The following is a 26931-nucleotide window of genomic DNA, read 5'->3' as shown; positions in this document are numbered from 1 at the left end:
GTCTCTTGCCACCGGATCAATTATAGATGCAACCTCATTATATGGATCGCGAACGTAGAACACATTCTGGGGCGAGTTGGTTCATAAATTAAGTAGATGCACAGTACAAAAGACAGCACACAGACAAGCGCCTGTCTCGGGTGATTGTCTCTGTGCTGTCTTTTGCGCGCTTCATCTACTCAAATTATGTTGCTCATCGGCAACGAAGCCCGATGACCACAAAAAATTGGCTGTGGTTCGACCAATGGCGATCCCGAGTAGCATTGCAGAAGCAGCGGCGGCATCTCTGAGTCACCCACGCAGCGGAGGAATCGGTGGTGGACCCAGCGCCCCAGCTGTGTTCGTATGACGTCACTCCTCCTGGAAAATGCACTGCTGGCGCAGCGGCGACTGCACCTCTGAGGATTCGGCGGCGGCTCCGCGCTGCTCTGACATCACTCGCTCCTCGCGCATGCACATTTGGGGCTCTCAGGGGCTCCGCGAAATCGGTCGCACCTAGAGTATTGTTGCTTTCGTGGCGTCCAAAAACCCACGCCCCCCGAGGCGGCGGCTGAGCGGTTAACGCGCTCGGCTACTGAACCTCAGAACCCGGTATGGAAAGCACCCAGGGCCGGCGCCTTTTAATGGAGGCGAAACGCAAGAGGCGCCCGTGTGCTGTACGATGTCTGAAGGTTAAAGATCCACCAGGTGATGCAAATTATACCGCGGACCTCCACCACAGCAGCTCTTCTTTCATACCTTTCTCTCTTTCTCTTTCTTTCTCTCTTTTTCTTTCCTTCTCTCTCTTTCTTTCTTTCGCACTTGCTTTTTTGCTCGCTTTCTGTTTTTTCTCACTACATCTTTTATCCCTCCCTTCACGGTGCCGTGCAGGTGTCCGCCGAGATGTGAGACAGATACTACGCCAGTTGCTTTCCTCAAAAGCAATTTCCAGGCAAAGAAAAAAAAATTAGCTGGGGTTTAGCTTTGGTTAAACCTGGTAGATTGCGTAAGTCCGTCTATCAGCGTCTTGAGCACGCCGCTTAGTAAGGCGCTGTTCGCGTTCTTCTTCTCTCTCCGAAGCCCGTTGTCGTTTCCTGGATCGTCAAGTTGACGTAGGCTCTCTTTCTGTTTATCAGGCGGCATAACGACTGAGGCGGCAGGTTGGGGTTGGTTGCGACTGAGAGAAGGATGAAAAGAAAGAGAGCACGGGCCTGCGGACTGGCTCAAGCCGAGCCACCACCACTTCCACATACAGATAGAAGAGTTGAAAGATAAGAGGAAAGAAAAAAACACAGAGTAAAGACGCGCGTCGCAACAACCGCGTCCGCCGAGGCGGACGCTGAGTGAAAAAACATAACCGGCCATAGCCCCGACTGAGCCGGCAAGTTGTTGTTGTTTTGCGACTGAGAGAGGAATGAAAAGGAAAGTGCACGGGCCTGCCAACTGGCTCCAGCCGAGCCACCACCGCTGCCACGTGCAGATAGAGGAGAGTTGAAAGATCAGAAGAAAGAGCAAAAGGAAAGAAAAGAAGCGCGTCGCAGCAACAACCGCGTCCGCCAGAAGCGGACGCTGGCTGAAGAAAACAGATAAGCGGCCGTAGCCGCGCTTCGTCTCCAGGTTTTTCTTGTCGTTGTGACAGGGAGAATGATGAAAAGAAAATTGCACGGGCCTGCCTACTGGCTCGAGCCGAGCCAACACCGCTGCCACGTGCAGATAGAGGAGAATAAAAAGGTAAAAAGAAAGAGGGAAAGAAACGAAAAGACGCGCGTCGCAGCAGCAACCGCGTCCGCCGAAGCGGACGCTGGCTGAAGTAAACAGATAAGCGGCCGCAGCCGCGCTTCGTCCCCCGGTTTTTGTTGTTGTTATGACTGGGAGAAGGATGAAAACAAAATTGCACGGGCCTGCCTACTGGCTCGAGCCGAGCCACCACCGCTGCCACGTGCAGATAGAGCAGAATAAAAAGGTAAGAAGAAAGAGAAAAAGAAAAGAATAGACGCGCGTCGCAGCAGCAACCGCGTCCGCCGAAGCGGACGCTGCTGAAAAAACAGATAAGCGGCCGAAGCCGCGATCGCTCCCCCACATTCGTCCCCCTGTTGTGTTGTTTGTTGTTGCGACTGAGAGAAGGATGAAAACAGAATTTCATGGGCATGCAACTGGCTCCAGCCGAGCCACCACCGCTGCCACGTGCAGATAGAAGAGAGTTAAAAGATCAGAGGAGAGAGAAAAAGTAAAGGACGCGCGTCGCAGCAACAACCGCGTCCGCCGAAGCGGACGCTGGCTGAAAAAACAGATAAGCGGCCATAGCCGCGATTCATCACCACCTCCTACTTCGTCCCCCGTGTGAGTGTGAGTGAGTGAATGGTTTGAAGAGGGAAAGGGGGAGAGCACGAGCCTATCTACTGGTGGCAGACCACCACGCCCATTGCCAGCGTGCCGATAGTGGTAGGGAAGGAGGGGGAGAAAAGAGAGGATGGATGGATGGATGGATAGGAGCGCCCCCTTTTAAATAGGGTGGTGGCAATTGCCACCATGCTCAGCTTTTCTTTATTTATTTTTTTTTCACTGTGTTGGCAATTCTCATTAAGATTCTCCATCACCTTTGCCTACGGTTTCCTACAATTCTAACCTTATGCCACATCTCTGCTTTTCAGCCACCAATCCTCCAATCGCTTTTTGCTGACTTCCACTGCAGATTTATTTACATGACCATTGTTATCTTTAAACCCTAGGGCCTCAGAAAGAGTGACTGTGCCTGCATCGACATCCGGATGGATATCATCACATTTGATTATGAGGTGTTCAATTGTTTCCACAGATCTACCACACACTGCACATGTGTCATCTTCTTCGTTAAATTTCTTTTTGTAGCTGCGCGTTCTAAGACACCCTGATCTAGCTTCAAAAAGTAGGGCACTGCCTCTTGAGTTATCATAGAAAATTTCTTTCCTGATCTGCCTTTTCGAGAATCGATATAGTTCTACGCTATGTTTCTTTTCCATTGAATTCATCCAATTTTTAACTTCCGCGTTTTTAACCTGTCGTTTAATGCTCTTTCGTTCTCCGTCCTCATGACCGGCATACTTACTGGTTAGTTTTCTAGTTCTTTTCCGCCACTGTGAGTCAACGTTCTTTCTGTATAAATATTTAAATACCTTAGCTGCCCATCTGTTATCGTCCAATTTCCTCAGGCGTTCTTCATATAGTATTTTACTCTTAGCTTCCCGTGCCTCGAACGATGCCCAGCCCATATCCCCTTGTACTGCCTCGTTTGTGGTTTTGCCGTGGGCACGTAGTGCTAATCTTCCAACAGCTCTCTAATTTACATCTAATCTCGACTGAACTTCTGCCCTTAAGCACAGAACCGCATTGCCGAAAGTAAGTCCCGGCACCATTATTCCTTTCCAAATACCTCTTAGTACTTCATATTTGTTGTACCCCCATAATGCCCTATGTTTCATTATCCCGGCGTCTCTTCGTCCTTTTGCCCTATAAAAGGAGCGCGGCGCCGCATAGTGTGTAATATGACACTCGCCGTACTCCTTAGGCCTGGAAACGGCTCTGGAGACCTGCCTCCTCCAGGAAGGTCAGGAGGAGCTGGATGGCTTTGGTGGAGTGGTATCCTCCAGGGAAAAAGAGATTTTTTTCCAGGAGCAGGGTAGACCCAGGAGGCGGAAGCCTGCAGCTAATTTGTTTCTGTGCGCAGAGAAGACCGAGCACTCACAAAGATGCTCCAGGCAAGGGCGTCCGCAGGATTTTTTGCAGGGTTGGGGGCCATTGTTTGTTGGCGCCGGAGGGGGGGGGGTATGTTCGTAGCAAAAAGGCACTACTTGCGGAGTAAATTTATTTATTTATATATAAATAAAAAATAAGTGAAATACACACATGAAATAAAAATTACAAACAGCAAATTAAAGCGTGGCTAGGAGAGATACATTAGGAGAGACATACACAGCGCCTGTGTACGTCTTTCCTTGTTTCTTGTGTTCCTGCCTTTGCGCTGCTCCACCACGATGCAACAGTACCAACTAGCCCAGCAACTTGCTCTTCTCAGATAAATTTGAGTTTATCAAAGAAGAAAGAATTAAAATTAATAAAAAATGCAAAAAGATACTGTCACTTCGTGGAGAAGAGTGCTCAGTCTTGCTGCATACGGGTTCTCGACTCACTCGGATTGATGACCAGCACACAGCACAATATGGTCACAAACACGCACCTACAGTCACTCAGTCAGTCTTCCTTGAACAGCAACTGTAGACGCCTGGGATTTTTCTGGGCGAATTGCGTGATTACACGGGTGATAAATTCATTTCTGTGCTTCATTACACGCTCTCGGTGCACACTCATCCCACACATTGATTGGAAAAACGGTTGAACGCGTACGTTGAAAACAAAAGATGACTATATATACAACGAAAACTTATTTACAAGATAAATGCACGCTTGCAGCTTCATACACCTCGCTCCATTTTGCTCGCGCATCCGCACAGTCGAGCAACCGCACACACACTGCTCGCCGCTCGTCGTTTTCTCGTCCGCTGTCTTGGTTGTTCTCAGCTTCGTTGACAACCGGCCACTAAAAACACCGAAGCACAAACACAGAGGCGCGCACACGTGCAAGGGCCTACTTGCCGCAATATCCCCGAATGCGCACTTTGGAGGTGAAAGGAACGCCGCGTGACTTCTGAGGGGAAGGGACACTCGCCACTCCGGGCGGAAAATTTGTTTTGTGTGTTTTTATGCGGTTCAGAACCCCAAAACGACTAAGGTTATGAACGACGGAGTAGTACAGTGTTCCGGATAATGTCGACCACCTGGGTCTCTTTACCGTGCACTGACAATGCACAGTACATGGGCGCTCCATAACGTAAGAGTAGCGCAAAACCAGGACGATGGACACAAGGGGAGAGAACACACACCAACAACACAGGCGCTCCCCTTGTGTCCGTCGTCCTGGTTTTGCGCTACTCTTACGTTATGGATCAATACCGACTTGCCCAAATTTCCACCCTGGTGATTCATGGGCGCTGTTGTGATTTGAGGCCCAACCATAGGTGACAGGCGAGCCAGGCAGGCGCCATCGGGCTGCGTTGACCAAAGGCGCTGGTTTTGGGAGAAGGCGCAAGGAACGCTGGTGTGGGGGCGCCTCTGGAGACTGCGTCGCCGTGAACAAAACAGCTAATCCCCTTTGCCGAAGATTCTGAAAGCGGCGCTTCTACCGAACTGCGCTCTCCCGTGGATCGGAGGGGACAGCGAGCGGCGGCGCCAACTCATCGCCCGCTTTGCCCCTCAGCAGCCAGACAAAGCGGGGGTGGACACGGCTGATTTGTCCTTCCCTCCTGAAGAATTCATTGGTGGCCGGCGTAACGAAGGCGAAAACAAGATGCCCTGTGCACTGTCTGCCTCGGTGTCGCTATCTGTCTAGAGATCAAAGAAACAGACACCCATCTCAAGACGGCTCGAAACACATGCTCGCCGATACCGCTGTATGTCTGCAACAGGTCGCCCTTCAACAGAGCTAACGATGGCGTGGTTTGAAAACGGCGTAAAGACGCGTGCCCGGACGCGGCATTTGGCAGATGTGACCCAAAGTGTGGAAGCGGGGCTGCTTTTACCCTTTTGGCTGAGCGCACCACCGCCCCTGGCGTGCGGCCATTACTCACGGTTCGAGTGTGATTTTCCAGGGGGGTGCAGCCGCCACCCCTTGCCCCCCCCCTCCGGACGCCCATGGCTCCAGGGGCTCCATAGGGCTGTTGCAGTAGCTGCAGGCTGGAGAACGGGTGAGGCCCAGGCGGTGAAGTCTGGAGCCCGTGCTGGCGCAGCCCACACGCAGTTTAAGCATGAGCCTCCTCTCTTGGCCGCTGAGACCCGAAGAAGGGAGTGGCCGTGGCGGGTGCCCCTCAGCGACCCTGGGATCAGGGTGGTCAAGGAGCAGGTGGCGGTCAGTGATTGACCTGGCCAGGTCCAGGGGACACAGGGCCGTTGAGAGTGGAGTGGAGGGGTTGTGTACTTCCTTTGCCAGGGTATAGGCTGCCTCGTTGCCTGGTATTCCAGCGTGGCCTGGGACCCAGCAGAGGTGTATGGTGGTCCCTCTATGGACGATGGCGTCCAGCCTGGCAGCTAGCCTCTAGACGATGGCGGAGCCCTTGGAGGGTCTCTGTAGGAGTTGAAGGGCAGTTCTGGAGTCTGACCAGACTGCCGCCACACGGACTTCCGGTCTGTCCTCAAGGATATCGGCAGCCAGGTGTATGGCTGCCAGTTCCGCTGTTGTGAAAGAAGCTACGAAAGGCAGCCTGGACTTTCTTCTGCAGCCGAGGGAGGGGGCAGTGCAAGCTGCTGCGGCAGATGCGCAGGACCCAGGCACGACAGAGCCGTTTGTGTAGAGGTGGACTGCTCCGGCAGGCTGGTCGTGCTGGATTGCGCCCACTTCTTGACGGAGGCCAGCTGCTGGGGTGTTGCTATTGGTACGGGATCCGGTGAGAGAGAGCTGTACCGTGCAAAGGTGGCCCTGGTCCGGGCGGGAGGGGAGGGGTACTGCCTCAGGCTGTCCCCCTACGAGTTGATCGAAGGCCCCGGCTATCTGACCCATGCGGGAGTGCGGCCTGGTGCGGAAGCGGTCAAGGAGGGGACGGCCATCGGTGGCGTTGTGGAGGCGCTCGACATGACGGAGGGCCGTGCGTCAAGAGAGGAGCTCCATGGTCAAGCAAGCGAACGCATTTTATACTCCCCCCCCCCCCCCCCGTTCTCCAGCTTCCTCTCCACACTCCACAGCAAGCGAGAGCGCGGCGACGCAGCGCCCTCATTCGGCAGCGGCGCGGCTGCAGCTGTAGTGCGCCGTGCCTCACGCCGCCCTAACCAGACGGCTTGAAGTGGGAGCCCAGCGACGGCCGTTCTTGTTGCCATGGCAGCGACGCTCCATCTGTTGCGCGCCGTGCCTCGCGCTGCCCTTAACCGACGGCTTGAAATGGGGGCCCATCAGCGGTCGCTTTAAAGGTCAACCGTGCCTCGCGCCGCCCCTACGCGAAAGGCTGAAACCTGGCGTAGTATTGCTTACGCAATAACAACTTCCGAAGATGCGTTCAAGTGAACCGAGGGCGTTCAGATATCGAGGCGAGCACGCAACCCATTGACCGCGAAAGCTTCTTGGCGAACAATGGTCAACCCCGTCGTCTTTATAATAATGAGGGGCTGTGACAAGAAGAAGGAAATGAAAAAATATTATAAAAATAAAAGTAAACAAGAAAACAAACAAAAAGTTACAGATTGATTCGCATTCAAAGCACACAAGTACATTTAAATGCTCTGCGTGTTTTCTTATTGTTTATTTAATCACATGATACTGCAGGCTAAGTGCACAAGCTTACTAGTGTATAACATATAAAAAGCCGTAAAAACACTATTATACGAAACACATCAACGCATTTGCTACACTGAACGGAAACTTGACACCTGAGTGATAGCATGAATCAAACCGTCACACCTAAAAAACAATGAAAACGCACACATACAGGAGATAAAAAAGAATACCTTTGCGTTCTCAATTCTCCCAAGATTTTGACTGCTAGATGTGCTAGGGAGCCCCGCTAAACAGCTTACAAGCAAGCCACTTGGGCTATACACTTTTGATGGGGGCTGGGAATTTATCGAAGCGCGAATGTCGCTGCTTTGGCTTGATTCCGCATCATAGCGCTCAGCTTCCTAACGCTATAGCCAATGACACACCATGACACCATCATGACGTGCTGAGGAATAACAGCAGGAAGGGAGAGAGAGGGTCGTAAAGAGAGAACGGAGTTGTATCTGTCTCATTTACGGTGGTCGTTTAAAACATGTATACAGGGAAGGTATGCACGGGGTCAGAAGAGATAGCCCAATTAGGGGCCCTTAAGTGACAATAAATTATGATGACAAGTGGACCTTAGAAATGCTGGCAAATACACAGAGCGCTGCCCAAACATTGCGAGCAAGCGGTTGAAGGGATACTGAAGATGATGAAACCATTTATTGAAAGCCACAGTGCCTTAGTTGAAGGCAAGGCTGATCGGGTCCCTAGTCCGGGTCCCTAGTCCTAAGCCGCTGCCCGTGCTCTGGCGGCGAGGGCTCGTTGTTTCTCGAGGTCCGAGCTGGACATGGCCGCCTCCCAGCCCTCCCGCGTTGGCTAATACTGAAGACAAATATAATTTCGATCCTGTCGACAGGGTACAGCAGTCTAAAAGCAAAGACCCCTCTTCCCCTTAATTTGGAGGTTTCAAAGACTTGAAAACACCAAAACACGAAATAAAGACATTGCCGCCATCGTTTCATACGCTTGATTTTGCCTACGTCGGCAACTATATTACGTTACACGGGCATTCATATGAAAACGGTCGCCAAACGTTCGTTCGAATAAGGTCTTCACGAGTATGAATAAACTGGTGAAAAGGTTTTTAATTGAAGTGTTCTCGCTGATGGCTGCATTTTTTTTTCTGTCGCACAATCGTCGAGATAGGAAGAAACAGCCAGGGGCTCAATTGTTGCTGGCAACAGTAACTGCTTGGAGTTGTCTTTAGTGTCCCTTTCAAGCGCACAGAGGAAGTTCTGCTCACTCCACGCTCAGAAGTCAGGGGGTATCTGTTATGGCCGGCGTCTCCGCTTCGGCGGGCGCGGTTGCTGCGACGCGCGTCTGTTCTTTTTTTTCACATCTTGCAAATCTCTTCTTCCTTTTTCCTTTCTCCGTACTTTCTCATTGCCTTTCCTTAGTTTTATTCCACATTTGTTCAGTATTGATTAACTGTGCCGTTCTCTGGCTTGCTCCATTCTGCCGAGCACTGCCCCACAAGCCCATTGTTGGCTTGGGCAGGCTCGTATTTGTACTATGTAATTTCTCAAATAAATAATTTTTATTTATTTATTTATTTCTGTCTGCACGTAGCTGTGGTGCTGGCTCAGCTCGAGCTAGTCTGCAGGTCCGTGCATTTTCTTTTCATCATTCTTTCAACAACAGCAAAAACTACATGCTGGGTGAATAGCAGAGGCGCGAATGCTGGGATAAAAAAAGAGACTTTAACGACTCAAAGAGTCAACATGCGTGTGATGTGCACACCACACTGTCGAGGGATTTTTGGAACGCGGCGTGTCGGCAGTGGTGCGTCGGAGAGCGGAGCGACGTGCGTGCCAGCCCCGCGTTGCGCGTGTGCGCGTGCCTATGGTGTGCGCGAGGCAGGCACGAGGAGCGGAAGGCTGACGTGTCAGCAAACCGAGGTGTAGAGGAAGACACCGCAGCACAAGTCTGGTCGTTCAAGCGAAGAAGTGGCAGCTGTCGGACGTTGGGTTCGAGCCGCCAGTGACTTCCCTTGAATCATCGACGCAAGACCACTGAGCCCTATTCAAGCTTGGAGGTGGCAGCCGTCAGACATCGGGTCTGTGCTGCCGTGGACTTCCCTTGAATCAACGACGCAGGCTTACTGCGTCCCTTTCGAGGTCGGAGGAGGCAGCAAAAGGATTGAGGGTCCTTGCTGCCAAGGCTTCCTTGGATAGGCTGCACAAGCCTACGGTGTTTGTGCAACGCCGTCGACAGGACCTGGCTACGGTTTTCCTGCTGCAGCTGCCCAGTTCTTGGGGGCGGCTGACACGACTTCGTCAGCGTCTCCCGTGTCCATCTGCAGTCCTCACCTCCTGGTGCTCTACCACCGCTTCCCGGGTCGCAACGCCAGCGAAGCATCGCAAGTCGACAACCCGCGTCTGTGCTGCCTGCAAGGCATTCCCACTCCACCAGGGACGCTTTGTATCCGGTGAACTCTCTTCTTTTTATCCGTAGTGTTGTACGCGTGTCTAGTGTGTGTTTTCCTTGGTGTTTTCGTTTTTTTTTCTTGGCTCCTTTTCTTTAAAATATAAACAAGGCTTCGTTTTGTTTTGTTTTGTTTGACTCATTTGTTGTCTCCTTCGAACCTGCACGCGAAAGCATACCCCTTCAGCAGTCGTGGACGCGTCACCCCAATTCGCGACAATGTGCTGCTATAAATTCAATGATTAGAATTTGGACCCGAATTTGGAATTTTCGGATTTGGAGCTGGCACGCTTGCCGACATGCAACTTACTCCTCTTCTGTTGCTGCAGGTTGCTTTTACCTTTGTAGCTGCACTCAAGTTCGATGTCGACCGAGGGACACCAACTGTAGTACGCAACTTTGGATCACCTTCATCGACAGCATCGACATGGGTGGCACCGGCAGCCAGTGGAACTTTGAAGCATCCGTCCACTATCAGCGTTATGCCGCTACCGAACGTGATAAGCGACAAGAATCATCATCCAATCAGCAAGATCCATCGAGGGCCGCGTGACCATGACCGACCCTATTTAATCGAACAACACATATGGGCTACGTGGGATTTGGAGCCGGCACGCATGCCGACATGCAACTTACGCCTCTTCTGTTGCTGCAGGTTAGTCATAATTATCCAATCCTGGTTTGTAGATTGCTGCGTGCCCTGCTGGCTCCATATCCCACAAGTGCTGTGCCTCTCTGTCGAAGGCAGATGTCGAGCGAGCTGTGTAACTAACGTTTCCGTTCTTTTGCACATAGGGTTTAGTACCTTGCTCTCTTATTACTGCTTTCGGACGACGTTGAATTGAACCCCGGTCCATTGAATACCGTTGAGCGCGAATTACTTCAAAGCTTACAAGAAGGCCAAATTGCAATTTTGAGCAAATTAGAGGCCATCGACAACAGACTAGTAAGGCATGAAGCAATTATGGCAGAAATTAATTCCAAGCTACGCGATACAGAAGGACAGATTGCAGTGCTCAGGGATTCAGTAAATGAGTAAGACAGCACCATTAGGAACATAACCAGAACGTTTAAGGATCTGCACGACAAGTGTGTTGATTCGTAAAACAGGAGCCGCAGAAATAACCTAGTTTTTTATAGCGTTGAGGATAGCGAATCCGAAACGTGGGAGCAGACTGATCAATTGCTCAAAAACATTTGTAAAGATAATTTAGGCAAGTTACTTGCAGTCAGTGGAAAGAGCGCACCGTATAATTCGCTATGACGAAATGATGAAACTGCTGATCATCGTCAACTTTGCCTCCTACAAAGAAAATTCTGACGATCTCTCTAATGCTAAGAAGTTCAAAGGGACTTCATACAGCATCGACCAAGATTGCTCACCTGAAACAAGAAATATTCGTAAACGGTTTTGAGAGTACGCGAAGGTTATTAAAGTTGATAAAAAAGTCGAGCCAAACTAAGCATTGATAAAGTGGTTGTTAGTTAGTTAGTTAATGGGGTTTAACGTCCCAAAGCGACTAAGGCTATGAGAGACGCCGTAGTGGAGGGCTCCGAAAATTTCGACCACCTGGGGTTCTTTAACGTGCACTGACATCGCACAGTACACGGGCCTCTAGAATTTCTCCTCCAAAGAAATTCCAGCCGCCGCGGCCGGGATCGAACCCGCGTCTTTCGGGTCAGCAGCCGAGCACCATAACCGCTGAGCCACCGCGGCGGCCAAAAGTGGTTGTTAACGGCAAGACGTTTACAAAGAGAAAAAGAAGAAGTCGTTGAAATCGTGACAAATAAATGACACAAACATGGAAAAAAAGGGCGCGAGAATCTTGATCTGGCTACAGTAACAGTGAATTGCAGAAGCGTCGTTAATAAAGTTGACGACCTTGCTGCTTTTATCGACTCAGTGAAGGCAGATATAGTCTTTGGGACTGAATCGTGGCTGGACCCTTCCATCAGAGATAGCGAAGTGTTTCCCGATGACTTCATTGCGTATCGGAAAAACAGATCTCGTGTGGGTGGCGGTGTCGTTCTTTCAGTTCGCCGCTCCTTAAACTCATGTGAACTAGATATAGGTCATGACTCTGTGGAATCAGTATGGTGCAAAATTACCTTTCCAGACAGTTCATTTGCAGCCGGTGCCTTTTATCGGCCACCAAACTCGAACGTTGACACGCTGTAGATTTTACACGATATCGTTTCCGAGGCCTCTTTCCATAATTTTTTTACTGGCAGGTGGCTTTAACTTGCCTGACCTAAAGTGGCAAGACGGCACTTGTGAGCACACAGCTGGTGGAAGCTTGAACTTGGACTGATTCTTTTGGGTAATGCAGTATGTCGTTGAACCAACTCGTGAAACTAACATATTAGATTTAATTTTTTCTAACTCACAAAATTTGGTGAATTTCATACGTGTCATTCCGGGAATAAACGACCATCATGCGGTCGTCGCAAGTATTAAAAAAAGATGTAGCAGGCACGGGAAAAAAGAAACCAGAAAAGTGTACCTATATGACCGAGGGGATTATGCAAGCATATCAACCAAGCTTTCTGATCATCTGCCAGTTTTTGAATGCCTTTCTGATGATTGTGACGTTCAGGAATTGTGGAATTACTTTAAAGAAAAATTCAAGGAGCTTACAAATGCCAACATTCCTAGTATCGAGCACAGCAAACTTAAAAACGTAACAAACCGTGGATGACAGCGCGTATCTTAGAATAGTTCGGAAAAGAAGGAATATATATTTAAAATGCCAGAGAACTAAGAGTAATTGTCACTTTGATAATCTATGTGCTATTGCCCGCGAATACAAGAAAAAAATAAAGGAAGCTAAGAGGCGCTATTTTGAAAAACTCGGCAGTAAAATAAAAACGAATGCTAAGGCGTTCTGGCTGTATATGAAAGGCGGCGGAGCCGAGCCAGCTGGAATCACCGAAATCATCTTCAATACCCAGTCATTATTAGATGACACTGAGAAGCCTACTTGTATAAATAACTGCTTTCGTTCAGTATATTTACCAAAACAAAGCTTTAGTCCATTATCATACATAAGTTCAGTCCCGGCTATGAATTCTCTAGAGCTAAACGTGAATGAAATCAGAGCATTACTAAACAAAATTAGTGATGGTAAGGCAGTTGGACCTGAGAGAATTTCTCCTAGAATCGTAAAGAGATGCGCTGAACCGATTTTCCTTTACCTCTATGTAATTTCCACCAAGTCTCTCTCTTCCGGTACCCTTCCAGACAACTGGAAATGTGCACATGTTGTTCCCATTCATAAAGGTGGGTCAAGAAAGGATGTAGTTAACTACAGACCAATTTCGCTTACGTCCATGCCGTGTAAATTTTTGGAGCACATTCTATACACAGAGATAATGACGCACTTATTAACAAACAACTTCACAATAGCATGGTTTCCGTTAGGGTTTATCTTGCACAACACAAATGATTGAATTTTATCATGACCTCGCATCAGATATGGAGAACGGTGGACAAATAGATTGCCTTTTCCTGGACTTTCACAAAGCGTTTGATACTGTTTCCCACTCTTTACTTTTAAGTAAACTTTTCGCACTGAATATTGACCGTACAGTTCTTACCTGGATCGAAAACTATCTATCGACTCGCCGTCAATGCGTGTTATTGAATGGTAAGCAATCTAGTTTTGGCGACGTTACATCGGGTGTCCCACAAGGCTCAGTTCTGGGGCCACTTTTGTTTTTGGTTTACATAAACGATATCTGATCAGGGATTGTGTCTAATATACGGTTGTTTGCTGATGATTGTGTTTTATACAGAAGAATTAGCAACGAATGGGATGTTGCGCAGTTACAAAGTGATTTATCATGTGTTCTTGAATGGTGCTCGAGATGGCAAATGCAGTTGAACAGCAAAAAGTCTGTTCATGTTACCTTCACACGTAAAAAGACGAAGTTAGCGTCTCAGTACACCACCAACAATACAGTGATGCAAAAATCGCAGTATAAATAGTCGGGTGTGACATTCTCGGCCAATTGTTCTCGGAATGTTCTCATATTGACACGGTGGTCGCGAAGGCTGCAAAGACTCTAAACTTTTCAGAACGAAGTCTGGGTCACGCGCCGCCTCACCTAAAATCAACTGCTTTTGTCACATACGTTCGACCCGTGCTCGAATACGCATGTGCGGTGTGGGACCCATGGCATAACATTGTGCAATAAGCTGGAAATAATCCACAACAGAGCTGCAAGGTTCGTCCTACGTCGATACTCCAGAGGTGATAGCTGTACCGACATGAAAAACGAATTAGGGTGGGAAAGTCTTTCTTCTCGAAGAAGGAAATTGCGCCTTGAACTGCTGTATCAAATATTTTATGATAAAACCGGCATTCAAAAGAAAAAATATTTACACAGGTCCCATTATGTCTTTTTTCGTGTTGATCATTTCTTTAAGATTTTTGAATACCGTACCAGGACTAAGATGTATGCAAATTCATTTTTTGTGTGTTCTATAAGTGAATGGAATCGCCTTTCATGTCAACAAGTGTGCTGTATGAATGAAGATGTGTTTTTTTCATCACTGTGACCCCCCTGCTTAGCGCCTTCGGGCTAAGCGGGGTATAAACTGAATAAAGAATAAAGAATAGTGGACTTCTAAGCCCACTGGTGGTAAAATTGTTCCAGAGATATGTGTAAACTTCACTTTCAAGGCAAACCTGTCATCTGTTAGCGGCGAGAATCATGGCGATTTGGGATTATTGATGTTACCAAGTTGTTTGTAACAACTTGTTAACATCAAGTTAACAAGTTGTTAACAAGTTGTTAAGTTAGTTGTATTTAGTTGTTTTGCATACTAACGGTTGGGTATCGGGATGTGCATAAAGGTACATCTCCTACTTGCGCTCTAGAGTCAGTAATTGACTGTGCAATTAAGAAGAGTCTCGTAAACGGGACAGCAAACACGGATATCTGTATATTTTTCCCTCCTCAAGGTTTCCGCCCTCACCAGCCACTGGGGTTGGCAGCGTCGGCTAGGCGGCGTATATTTGATATTCCTTACCTTCACTATGGTGCTACATGCTTCTGGCTACAGCCATGCCATGGCAGCCTGTTTCCTCTACGCCCACCTTCAACACAGTCAACTGAACAGAACATAATTTATAGTGCCATCGTTGTATTGCGAGCGCCAGGCAGACGGCTAGCCGCCCCTACCAATTACTCAAGCTTCCCGAAGTCAACCTAAGCCAACGTTCAGTTACATGTTTGCCTTCTCTGATGATGAATTACCACTGTCATCTCCTCTGCCATATTCAACGCCGAACGACTCGTCAAGCCTCCGCGAAGCCTTAGCCATCTCAATGCTAACACACTAATATGTTCAGTACAAGCTTAAAACCACATTGGACATTCGCAACAATGGCCTTGATGTTGTATCTCTCGCATTACGTTCATCTGAAGAAAAAAGGTTATGTTTGGAATGGGAAAAACAGTTCTGAGATTTATCAAGGCAGGCTTCGCACATTTAAATATTCATTTCGGTTTAAAAGAATACAGTGAAATCTCTTGCTTAGCCGATGGATGCTACTCTAAGCAATCATCCTAAACTTAATTTCAGCATTATCCCTAACCGGATGTTTTTATGAAGCGCTGGAAATTTACAGCGGTAGTAGTTTAACCACTTGCCAGAAAAATGCATCAGCTGGTGCAGCCAGCGCTATGTCTACACACCACAGCTCGAAAAGAATTTGGACCTCTACTTCCCAAGTAAAATGAAGTTAACCGCTAACAATGCAAATGAACAGCCATAGCTAGAATATGCAGACGCTGTTTCGTATCTGCACTCCGAAGCAGATACAATCCACGTTCAAAGCATGCAAGAGAATGCATTTCTATAGACGGTTTTTACGGCCCCGTGCCGCCAGAGTGCGCCAGCGCGCTTCAAACCGGATGCTCCCCTAGAAAACTTCCGGTCTCTCGGTCTCTCCGTGTAGAAAACTTCCGGTCTCTCGGTCTCTCCGTGTTTTGGATGCTTCCGTGCGTGCTGTGTTTGCTCTTCGCTGCGCGATGTTTTCTGCCAAGAAATTATCTCCCTTGAAGCGGACACGACGTGGAAGCTGCTGTTCTGTGCCAGGCTGCAGTCTACGGTCCGGAACAAATCTTCTTTCCGAAATACGAACGTACAGGTTCCCTGTAGAACACGAACGAAGACAGGCCTGGATCGCGGCGGTTAGACGCGACAAATGGCAGCCTACAAAAACCTCGCAGGTTTGTTCGGCGCACTTCGTTCAAGGCAAGTATCATTTTGGACCTATGACGCTGTTATAAAACGTAATACCAAAATGTTCACTGCTTGAGTCAGCCTCAAGTGTATGTGGCATTCGAGTGACTTTTTGCTGCGCATGCAATGCAGCCGAAATGAGTTCAGCCGCAGCGCGTGATTAGGTTCGGTTTGCGGGGTTTTACATCCCAAAGCGACTGAGGCTATGAGAGACGCCGTAGTCGTGGTCTCCGGGAATTTGACCAGCATGTGATTAGGTTCCGCCTGCACGCGTACGCGACCACCTGCAAAAACATGCAGCGCTTGCCAGTTAATTGAAGGCAGCTTATCATAAATCACTTCTGTGCTAACGCCGCGCGAATTTATTATTTTTTTGCGATTTCGTTTCCACGCCAAGGAGGACACCTTGTGAAGGATTACGAATGTTGCGACATGCTTCCCGCAAGGTTCAGCTGTAGCCCCAATGGAACCTCGAGCGAAACCGAAGCCTACGTTGTGCACAGTTTGTTTTTCAGATGTCATTTGACTAGCAGACCGAGACTGTGCCAGCACCCCTTGTCCGCGTTGTTGTGTGTGTTAGTGCACATTATGCTTGGATGTGTTTCATCTAATTGCGTTTTTTTTAGGCAAGCCTTCGTCTGACCCGAACCATCCAGACTACATTCCGACGGTGTTTCCGTACCGGGTGCAAAGTAATGTGCAGCAGAAGCTGGCAAGATATGAGCGTGCTCAAAAGAAGCAGGATTTAAATGCAGCTGTGTCTGCAGCAGCTGATCCTGGCCTCTCCATCGGTGCAAGCGAAGCTGTCATGGATGAGGACACTGCTCACAAAACGTGCGACACCGATACCGAGACTGCTCTCTCCATGCAGGACATTTCATATCTCGTCAATGAAAACAGATTCCTTAAGGACCAGGTAGTCTCTTTAAAGCTGGAAGTTGCAGCAGCTAAACAAAAAATCTCCGAACTGGAAAGCCACGGACAACCAACTCTTTCAAATATGACAAGGGACGTAGTCATGCAGTCGGATGAGAATGTAAAATTTCATACGGGCCTTGTGTCAATAGAGATGTTCAAAGCACTGCTTTAGCTGGTGCTGTCCGTCTGGACGCCTACCCACAGGGCTTCACTTGATGCCGAGCAGCAGCTCATTCTGGTGCTGATGCGACTACGGCTCGGTCTTGTCACTAAAGACCTGGCATCTCGATTTGGAATTTCTGTCAGCAGTGTAAGTGTCATTTTTCACTCATGGATCGACGTGCTGGCAGCAAACATGCAGAAATTTATCATTTGGCCATCTCGACGTGCACTTGAATCACACCGGCCTAAAGTATTCAAAGATAAATTATTTGATCAGCTGAGAGGGATAATTGATTGCACAGAGGTGTTTATTCAGAGACCCACATACATGGATGCCAGAAGCAAGACGTATTCAAACTATAAGCACCACAACACTGTGAAAGTGCTTATCACTATCACACCTTCAGGAGCCATTTCTTTTGTTTCAAAAGCATGGGGAGGTAGAGTTTCTGACAAAGAGTTAACCTTGCAAAGTGGACTCGTTGACAAGGTCGAAGAAGGAGACTTGTTTTTAGTAGACAGGGGCTTCCGTTGTGAAGAAATGTTTGCTGCACGTGGTGCCGCAATTCTGATGCCTTCCCTGACTAAGCGAAGGACACAGCTACCAGGGGCGGAAGTTACTGCATCAAGAAAGCTTTCGAGTGTACGAATACACGTGGAACGGGCCATACAGCGGCTGAAAGTCTTCAGGGTCTTCCAGACAGTACTTCCAATAAGCTTTGTGAAGAGAGCTGGAGATGGTGATCAAGCAACAACTGACAAAATCCTCATTGTGTGCAGTGCACTCGTCAACCTCCAAACTCCCATAGTTAAGAGTCAGCTTGAGTAACCGTGTGTTAAAATGATGGCTCTTTTTTGCATGCATAAGTACTGCACAGTTGAATGTGAAGTGATACCATTTGTTGTATGGAATGAGACTACACTGCCATGTAAACAAATTTTATTAGCATATGCCTTTGGTTAGATCTGTACTGCATTTTTTTCGATGTCTGCAAACACGTGATTTTTGGTTGCCTATTATAACTTTTTTAAAGGTGCACAAGAAGTTGCTACACGTGGGTCATCAGATGATTTGTCTGCAACAGATAAATCCTTCATAATTTAATTCAGACCGCTGCGGTGGCTCAGTGGTTATGGTGCTCAGCTGCTGACCTGAAAGACACGGGTTGAATTTCTTCGGAGGAGAAATTCCAGAGGCCCACGTACTGTGCGATGTCAGTGCACGTTAAAAAACCCCAGGTGGTCGAAATTTCTGGAGCCCTTCACCACAGCGTCTCTCATAGCCTGAATCGCTTTGGGACGTTAAACCCCATAAACCAAACCAAACCATAATTTCATTCTTGTTTGAGCAGCCATAATGACTAACATCAAAAGTCAGTGTTGGTACTGATGCTTCTTTTAATTTCATTACAACACTAAAGCAAGCCTTCTCAAGGGCCACAATGACAACTATTAAAAAATGGCTACTGTGACGCAGTTCCTCCTTGCTTCACATGACCTATGCTGACCAATGTCATCGCAGACGTTTTTTGTGTGGTTCAAACAAAAGCAGGACGAAAGAAAATAAATTAGGTTCTGTAGAAGGATAGTACACAGTGATCCATGTCTTAAGCATTACAACAAAAACAGATGCAACCAAGCAAAGGAGCAGTTTTGTATGTAGCAAAGTTTGTTTATAGCTAATTATTAGTTTCCAAGCATGTAATATTAGTTATGTCACTCATTAACAATAAAATGTATTGCTTTCCATTGTGTCGAATTGTCTGTCTGTGACTAGATAGGCACTTCAACTTAGTTGCTAGCAGATTGACTGTTGTTGGTTTGGCATTTCATGCAAACCCAGGACGCGGGAGTGCGTTTCAGTTTTGCACATTTCAGGTGAAAAGTGTCGTTGCATTGTGAGCAGTCCACGACGCGGCCAGATTTGGCACCTCGGCAGATACATGTAGTCTTGGCGTGTTGCATTTGTTTCAGAATGCTCATGTTTTGCAGCTCAGGGAAAATGTGTTTGAAAAAAAAGCTTTCTGCTTTTGATTTCATAACAGACCAGAAGCTCTCATCAAAATAAATAACTTCAACAGTTAGAGCACAACCTGTAAACACTACAAAGTACGCTCGAGAGAGCTGCGTTGCTGCCATTTGGGACTGCACTTGACTGTAGTAGGCATGCTCCTTCTTTAGCTGCATACTTTCATTTAAGTATGGCAACTGCTTTAAAGCAGACTGGAGTGGTTGTCCTTTCACAGAGGCAGGACACTTCACCTCCAGTACAGCTTTTCCGCAGCATGTACAAGACACAATACCATCAGGAGAAGCAGCTAGATATGGCTGCTTCCCAATGACACACAAACCACACTCGTGGATCTGGAAGTCCTGATGTGCTCCTGACTCGTGAGCCAAGAATGCCTCTTTAGCTTTTGGCTCCATTTTAGAGCCCCAGCGAAGGTTAAAAGTATGTGGTGCCTTTATGTAACCCATAATCTCGGCTACGAGTCCATCTGCACCACTCTTGCATGATACTGCGCGATGCATCAATGATGCCGTTATACGTCCCTTTCTTTCCGACACCCACATCAATGATTTTGACTGCTCACGTGTTGCTTTTTCAATCTCATTGCAACATTCATCTGTTAGCTGCACTTTTGCAGCTGCTTGTACATCCATGCCTTTATAGACAGAATGAAGCGGATAATGTGGCACTTGTTCAGTCGAGTGGGACTCGTTGCACTGCTCTCCTTGGACAGCTGCTTCAGGTGAAGAATCAGTGTCCTCGCTGTCCGTTACTGATGTTAGCAGCAGAGTGTTTGGTGCAAATGCCTGTTGACATGGAAGCAAAATAAATGTTAAACATATTCATCGCACACAATGTAAACAAGCTAACACAGATACAAACATCATTTAGCATATTTATAATAGCTACCAGAAAAAAATTAACAGCAGGCGTGTATAAATGCATTCTCCTTGTATTACAATGAGTGGCAAACTGAACACACAAGCCCTATTTGCTTGTACCTTTGTCAAGGTACAACTCATAGGTAAATTTGTGCAAGCTGCCTGTATGTGCTTGAGTAAGACTTCTTTTTTTTTTTTACCTTGGCATGCTGCAAGAAGCTGTGCACATGTTGACCAGTCCATGTTGATACGCTACTTTGGGTTGTAGGGACAGGTTGGGGTACTGGCTGACCTGTCTTCGGCTTGAAGAATACCATGTCGCTGACTGGCGTTGCCTGCATCCAGTTTTGACAACTCGGTTTACAACGATGACTTACATGGCACGACAGGATGGCAAAAGAAAAAAATTAAAATATTCGTGCTTACTGTGCTCTTTCTTGATACTTCGACCCACTTGCGTGCAACATCAGTAGGCGATGGATTGTGTAGACCATATTTTATATTTGCTTCTACACTGAACAGCACTGCAGCAACATGAGTGCAGCATTCTCCTAGTCTGAAATATTCAAGAGTGCAGTCACAACAACTTGAGTACTACCAAAAAGCACCATAAGGAAGACATTAGCAAATCAAAGCAAAGGATGAGTGCCAAAATCCCTCGATCACTGAAATATGTTTGTGTACGCCGACACTCACTGCTGACATTTACACTGTAAACACATTAATCAAGTTTCAAGCGGTGTGATGTAACAGCACGACCATTCTAGTCCATAGTTCAAGTAGTCATTGCAATGTTTGTCTAGATAGCTGTGCTGCATTAAAAATGGGCAAATATTAAAGCACCTGCTCTCCTAATGGCTACAATACTGGGCTTTTCATCGCTGTTATGCCCATACCGTTTGTTTGAGTTCTAAGTATTGTCCCTGAAAGCGAATACCAAAGAAACAAATCTGATGCCATGGATGGCAAAGGGGATTTTTTTATTAATGTTGGAAGCTAATTAATGTCACATGTTTAATAGCTGGCAATTAACTATAAACAAATACAAAAAGAACCATTTTACAAACAGCTCATTACCAGCTTCTAAACATTTCAGGACAGTTGTTTCCTCACAAAAAAACGACAAATAATCAAAAATTCCATCCGTGGCATCGGGCTGTTCTTTTCTTTCCGGCATCTTTCCGAGTCCCTCAACTCCCTTGCTTGTTATGTGCATTGCCTTGAAAGCATCCACATCCCTTCTCTCTCTGTAGTGGTTATTTAATTTTCACAACACATACGAAAGGCCGCCGGCAGCCGCGGCAATTGCTATCTGCACTTGAGACACGCGAACTATGGCTGAAGGAAAACAAAGGGACAGCAAGAGGACGGAAGGAAATAAAGGTGACAGCGATAGGAAGAAAATACAGGAGGTTACACCACAGAACAGTTCGATTATTTAGCTTCGCAGCGGATGGCACGAGCGCTCTGCAAAGGTTAACAGATGCAAGCAGTTAAGGTTGTCTTTGTGATTATCGTTTACTTACCCAGCCATGCAGGTACAGTGAGCGCTCACTACGGTTCCGTCGTCGTTAACAACGCACCATGGGCGATATGTTTTGGACAAAGCTTGGCTCGCTTCTACAGCTGCCACTACGACGACGGCGCCTTCCCCACGCTTGCCGGACTTGAATGACGCAAGGCACTTCACTTTTCCACTGACAAATGCATTGTAACCTTCAGTGATCTTGTAGTTCTTAAACTGCTCTCTTGTGTAAAAGCACACACCTTCCACAAGATAAACAAAAATGTCCGCGGCAGTGAGTGGCGGAAGGTTTTTCGAGCCGGATGAAAACGAGAAACGCACCACATCATCGTCCAGTGGGTCGGGCAGCTCTGCGCCTCTAAATACAAGCTTCTGGTGATACCGATCCTTTGCTTCGCTGCTGAGTGCCTTGAAGTAGTCGCTCGACATGTCGATAATTGCATTCAAGACTCATAATCAGCCCAAATCAGCACACGGAAACACCAACACACTGGTCGCACGTCGCACACGCCTTGAAAACGCACAGCCGGAAGTACAGAAGCTCTCTTGCCGGAAGTTTCTGGAGGGCAACCAATCAGCGTCAAGCGCGGTTTGTTTGCAAACATTGAAACCGTGTATTTACGTAAAAAGCATATCAAACACACGCTTCCGTCAGTAATTTGCTGAGGCCACCTTATCTCCCTACACTTGAATCAAAATGCAGGTCACATCATTTAAATCTGTTCGATAGTATGATCAATAATCAAAGCACATTAATTTCAGTCGTACACGCAATATCACACATCACTTCCAAAGGAAGGCAGCATAGGACGACAATCATGGCGCCTAAGTGCCGAACGAACGTGTATTACTGTTCTTTCTTGCCAAAGACGAGGTCATAATGGAACGTAATTTAGCGTGACCTGCTTCGCTTGACGAATCAGGAGCCTTTCTTGTTTGCTGTCTTCTATTTTTTGCACGCGTAATGTCTTCTGATTTCAGGCCTACATATTATTTTTAAGATATAATTGGTTAGTCTATGGGAGTTTAGCATTTAGCAACTGAGGCTATGAGGGACGCCATAGTGAAAAGCTCCGAAAATTCCGGCCACCTGGAGTTCTTTAACGTCTACTGACATCACACAGTAGACTGGCCTCATGAATTTTGCATCCGAAATACGACCGTAGTGGTTGGGATCGAACCCGCATCTTTCGAGTCAGCAGCCGAGCGCCGTAAGTACTGCGCCACTGGCGCTGCTTTTTTGAGAAATGTGTGAATGCATTTGTGCTCGCTTCTGTCGCTAATTTCTTACATCACGATATACAACAATCTATGCTTGACACACATCTGCCTTGCCAGCCAAAAGGCAGCTAGCAGTATTGATGAAATAAATAATATAAAGCTAACAAAACACTCAGTAATAGGCTGCTTTTCAGGAGCGGCCACCAACACCCCCCACAATATTTGCGGCCGTTAAGCTTCATGTGTTTACGCATTTTCTTCCCTTCAAAAGTGTACAGTGAAAGCGAATGGGCGTGATATCAAAACATCTGCTCTCTATCTCACGCTTCAGGGACGTGTGTCATTCGAATGCTTCTTCTACGGTGCCTCCACGGTCATCCTTCAAGTGTCTAACAAGCTGGCTAAATCACCAGAACAAGCGTGTTCTCACAACCGTAACAAGAAAAGGGTAACAAGCTAGTGGCAAACGAAGACATAGCTTCTATTGCAGGCAGATAAGCTCTAGCACGAGGCAGCGATTGTGCTGTCACGTAGAGAAGTTTTTCGTACCATTTCAATAAAAAAATAAATGCCAGAAACGCCTGGGGGCGATGCGCTTAGTAAATTGATCGGTTCAATTTTTAGCCAGTGACATAGCTGTTTCAAAAAGCAGCAATTCCCGTGGTGCTCATGAGAGGCTCTTTATTATACTATAACACGTCTTTCCGTGATTCGCTATATTGCCTCCATGAAACTTTATATGCCGCCAGTAGGGTCTGGGTTGGTATCAAGCAAACACTGTCATTTCCCAGCTGCGGTCACAGAGGTAGCGCTAGCTATCGGCAAAGAGGCAAAAGAAGGCAGAGTGAATCTACGCGCCACGCTTTTAGATTTTTATTGCATCTGTTTTCCTGCAGGGTACTTCATGTTCACATGTAAGCGTGCTCTACTCTCAGCTTTGTGCTATAACAGGCAAAAAAAAAGATGTGTGGTATCCTTAGAACAATGGCTCGGTTCCTTTCGTAGCCTATTCTATCGAAACAGAGCCGGAAAAAAACACTGTGGGCACAGACTTGAAAACATATGCGGTACTTGTGTTGGCCTTTTCTAGTCTCTCCTCCGCTTTGGTACGCTGTTTCACAAGAATCAGGTACCATAAGCCCCGCTACATTCAGTAACAATGAAGTTTTCAATCAATCAGTGATGGTAAGCTTTAGAAAAAGAGCACTGTTTCGTATTGTTCTATGTGCTACGACCAACCAAAATGCAATGTGGAGCGAGCCAACCACACCACTGGCATTTAATCAGGCTAGAGGAAACAGTACCTGACAAGTGGTAATCCAGTATTCTCGGAGTGTTGGGACTTATTTTGGGCGGGTGGTGCCCGGAACTCCCGTATTAGCCTGCAGAATGATGTAGATCTAAAATATATACGGTGTTTTCGCGAATCAAACTCACGCAATTCCGCGACGGCTCCGCGCAAGATGACGACTCATACAAATCTCGCCGGCAAGGGCCGCCGACGGTCGAGCGGCGATGCTGGCCGCTAGCGACGGTCGAGCGGCGATGCTGGCCGCTAGGTTGAGTGACTGGGAGATGTTTATTTTTTAAGTTCCAGACATTTAAACCTTCTGACAAACGAGGTCTTTGCGATGAGGGCACGGCAAGACTGGATACCTATCTTCGTATCGGTTTTGTCTGATAATCTTTTGCGCAGCTCTCTTAAAAAAGAAAGGGCAGGTGAAAAACGTTTTCTTTAGGAGTTTTTGTTCTTAAACTTCTACTCATCTTCCTGTATAGTGCGGCCCCGTAGCTCACGCCACAATCTTTTTCTTCTGTTTTTTTCCTTTCCGCGCCCTCAGAGAACGCCCTCGCGTCATATCGCCCTTGCGTTATAGTGAAGTGAATCAGCTAGTGGCTTTCCGTTTGGTTCCAAATTAAGATCTTTATGCGCCCGTAAAACTCGTAAGCCTGTCGCTCTTGCTTCCATCAAGTTGGTCTGGATGTTGTTGGTATATCTGCTGGAGGACCCTATCGCGTGCAGGCTCTGAAAAGAAAAAGAAAACAAAATATGAAATCGTGTTCTAAATATATGAAAGAAACAAACGAAATAGAGGACAGACGACACCACGGGCAGAAAACTTCAAAGGAAAAGAAGGCGTTTACTAATGATGAGTGTCCGTGGTGAACCAGAGGTGCATCTCCGGCCATGCATACGACGCAGGTCAGTGAGCCGTGGAGCGTGCCACGAGGAGCGTCGATGGGCACGGCGTAACAGAGCCAATGCAATAGGTGGAGCGAAGGATGAACGAAGGGTGGCAACAGAAATGCTGGAGGCAGTACACAAATCGCCACAGAAGTTCGGTGGCTGGTGATGAGGCTTAGATGGACCCAAGGATATGACCAGGGGACAACAGTACAGGGCGGTACAGTTTTAGCGTCGGCGATCCAAGGCAGGACTATGACAGCATGGACCCGCCCACCGTCAGCTGCCATCTCTTCTCTTGATGCCACGTCCGCTGTTGCGCTGCCTTCCAGCAGCACCTCGTATTTTCAACGCGTGAACCCTCCACTGCTCGCGCCACGCCGCGCTTCCTCATCTCCGCCTTTTCTGCCGCAGTTGAGCATACACCCGTTCCGCACGGCCCTGCTGGCACGCGCGACGTTTCAAGGCAAACGCACCACGCAGAAGTTTTCTTGCGGTTTCGAACGTGCGCATCACATAGGCCCCCCTTTGATTCGTAAAGTCTGTTCGCACAAGAAAAAACTCCCTTAAATGTGCACATGGCAGAGAGACAATACAGGGATACCGCAGCAACCCAGCACCAAACATTGTAACAAGTCAAAACATTTTAGCCAAAGCAGAAGTGTGCAGCGCACTAATTCTAACCAAGAGGTAACTGAGGGTGACAAAACACGTTGTGTGAAAGAGTGACAGAAGAAAAGCTTCCGCACGAAACACTACACATAAGGCAAACACCGTTACCGCAATGCAACTTGACAGCTTGACTAAGCAAGACCAGCACACTAATTACAGTCAAATCATACAGAGAATACACTACTTCATTTACGGTAAAAGACAACGATTAAACACCTGAAGAGCATCAATCGAAGATCCGTACGACAAAACCAAAGCCCCCGTACACACACAGAACAAAGCAAGGCATCGAAAAGCTGTCGCGACATCGCATTTGTCAACAGCCCTTGCCTGCGCGTATGAAAAGCCCGAGAAAGTGGCCCGAATCGCTTGTGCGTGAAACCGCCGTAAAGAAAAAAGGATTAGAAGCCAAGTTGGGAAGAACCGCCTAATACCGAGCCGTCTAAACAAAAGCCAAGTCCTGACTTGGGCGCCTATATATTACTCCTGGCATGCTGCCCACAAGCTACGAGACAGCGTGGGGAAAATAAATGAGAAACCAATTTTTTACACTCAATTATTTCCGGAAAGACTTCAGTAAATCGTGTTTAGTGCTAGTTTGTCTCGTTATTTTGGGCCATTGACAACAATGAACTGTATTGGCAATTGCCGAAGATTAAAAATTTGTTTGTTGTACGGGCAACAACGTAAAACTGTGTTTCGTTAGGTAGAGTTTTAAATATATTACTTTTAGGCGCCTCTAAAGTAGTTACTTTAAAATCTTTTACATCTCTGTGCAACCTTCAGGACCGCAAAGATGCCTCTTGGTTCCTTTGTGTTCTCGGAAAGAAAGCAGCAAACTCGCAGTTATAATGTTCCTACCCTGCACATATTCCCTATACTTAGTCCACAGGTGTTTTAAGTTTTTATATCATTTCAGGAATAGTATACGGCACTATATTCAATGCGTGGTCTTGTTTCAGGACCGTCTCGTCTGTCCGCGGTTTCTAGTGCCACTCGGCGTTCTCATACAAAGCCTCTCTGGTAGTAGCAGCTCTGCCTTTTATAACCAGTTTGTATCGGTGACCAGGTTTTGTTAATACCCCGGGCCAATGTGCATGTACCACCGCTTTATTGCAGCACGACTACAATGCAGGTGCAGCATCATTCTGCCAGCTGAAGACTACATTTTGCGTGAACGTGTTCGTGAAGCCGCTGTTAAACTGAGCTGCTGCGCTGGATCAGTGTTTATGGTGCTCGGCTGGTGACCCGAAATACGGGGATTCATCCCGGCCGCGGCGGTCACATCTTAATGAGACGAAATGCTAGAGGCCAGCGTACTCGGCGATCTCCGTGCACATGAATGAAATCCAGATGGTGAA

The 26931-nt window shown here is 47.4% G+C and overlaps 1 protein-coding gene and 1 pseudogene across 1 annotated transcript; one reads left to right on the top strand and one right to left on the bottom strand.

Moving 5' to 3' along the window:
• Positions 1-3500: 3500 nt before the first annotated feature.
• LOC149327228 (uncharacterized) lies at positions 3501-17936 on the top strand (annotated as a pseudogene).
• Positions 17937-18850: 914 nt separating this feature from the next.
• On the bottom strand, positions 18851-21921 carry LOC149327227 (uncharacterized). Its single transcript, XM_089562711.1, has 4 exons — positions 21494-21921; positions 20394-20523; positions 20168-20302; positions 18851-19892 (listed from the first exon to the last, which is right to left on the bottom strand). Exons 1-4 carry the CDS (start codon positions 21919-21921, stop codon positions 18867-18869), a joined length of 1719 nt encoding a protein of 572 aa, XP_089418837.1. The 3' UTR covers positions 18851-18866.
• Between the last annotated feature and the right edge of the window lie 5010 nt (positions 21922-26931).

The sequence above is a fragment of the Amblyomma mixtum genome, chromosome 10 (genome assembly GCF_055824585.1).
Source record: "Amblyomma mixtum isolate Tamu chromosome 10, ASM5582458v1, whole genome shotgun sequence".
NCBI lineage: Eukaryota > Metazoa > Arthropoda > Arachnida > Ixodida > Ixodidae > Amblyomma > Amblyomma mixtum.
Note: the sequence above shows the minus strand (reverse complement) of the source record. Positions and strands in the feature narration are given on the sequence as shown.

Coding starts and splice junctions, on each gene's coding strand:
- LOC149327227 (XM_089562711.1), bottom strand. CDS start 21,921: ATGTCGAGCGACTACTTCAAGGCACTCAGCAGCGAAGCAAAGGATCGG. Junction 20,303..20,393: donor AAGTATCAAGAAAGAGCACA/GTAAGCACGAAT, acceptor AACTGGATGCAG/GCAACGCCAGTCAGCGACAT. Junction 19,893..20,167: donor GCTTCTTGCAGCATGCCAAG/GTAAAAAAAAAA, acceptor CCATGTCAACAG/GCATTTGCACCAAACACTCT.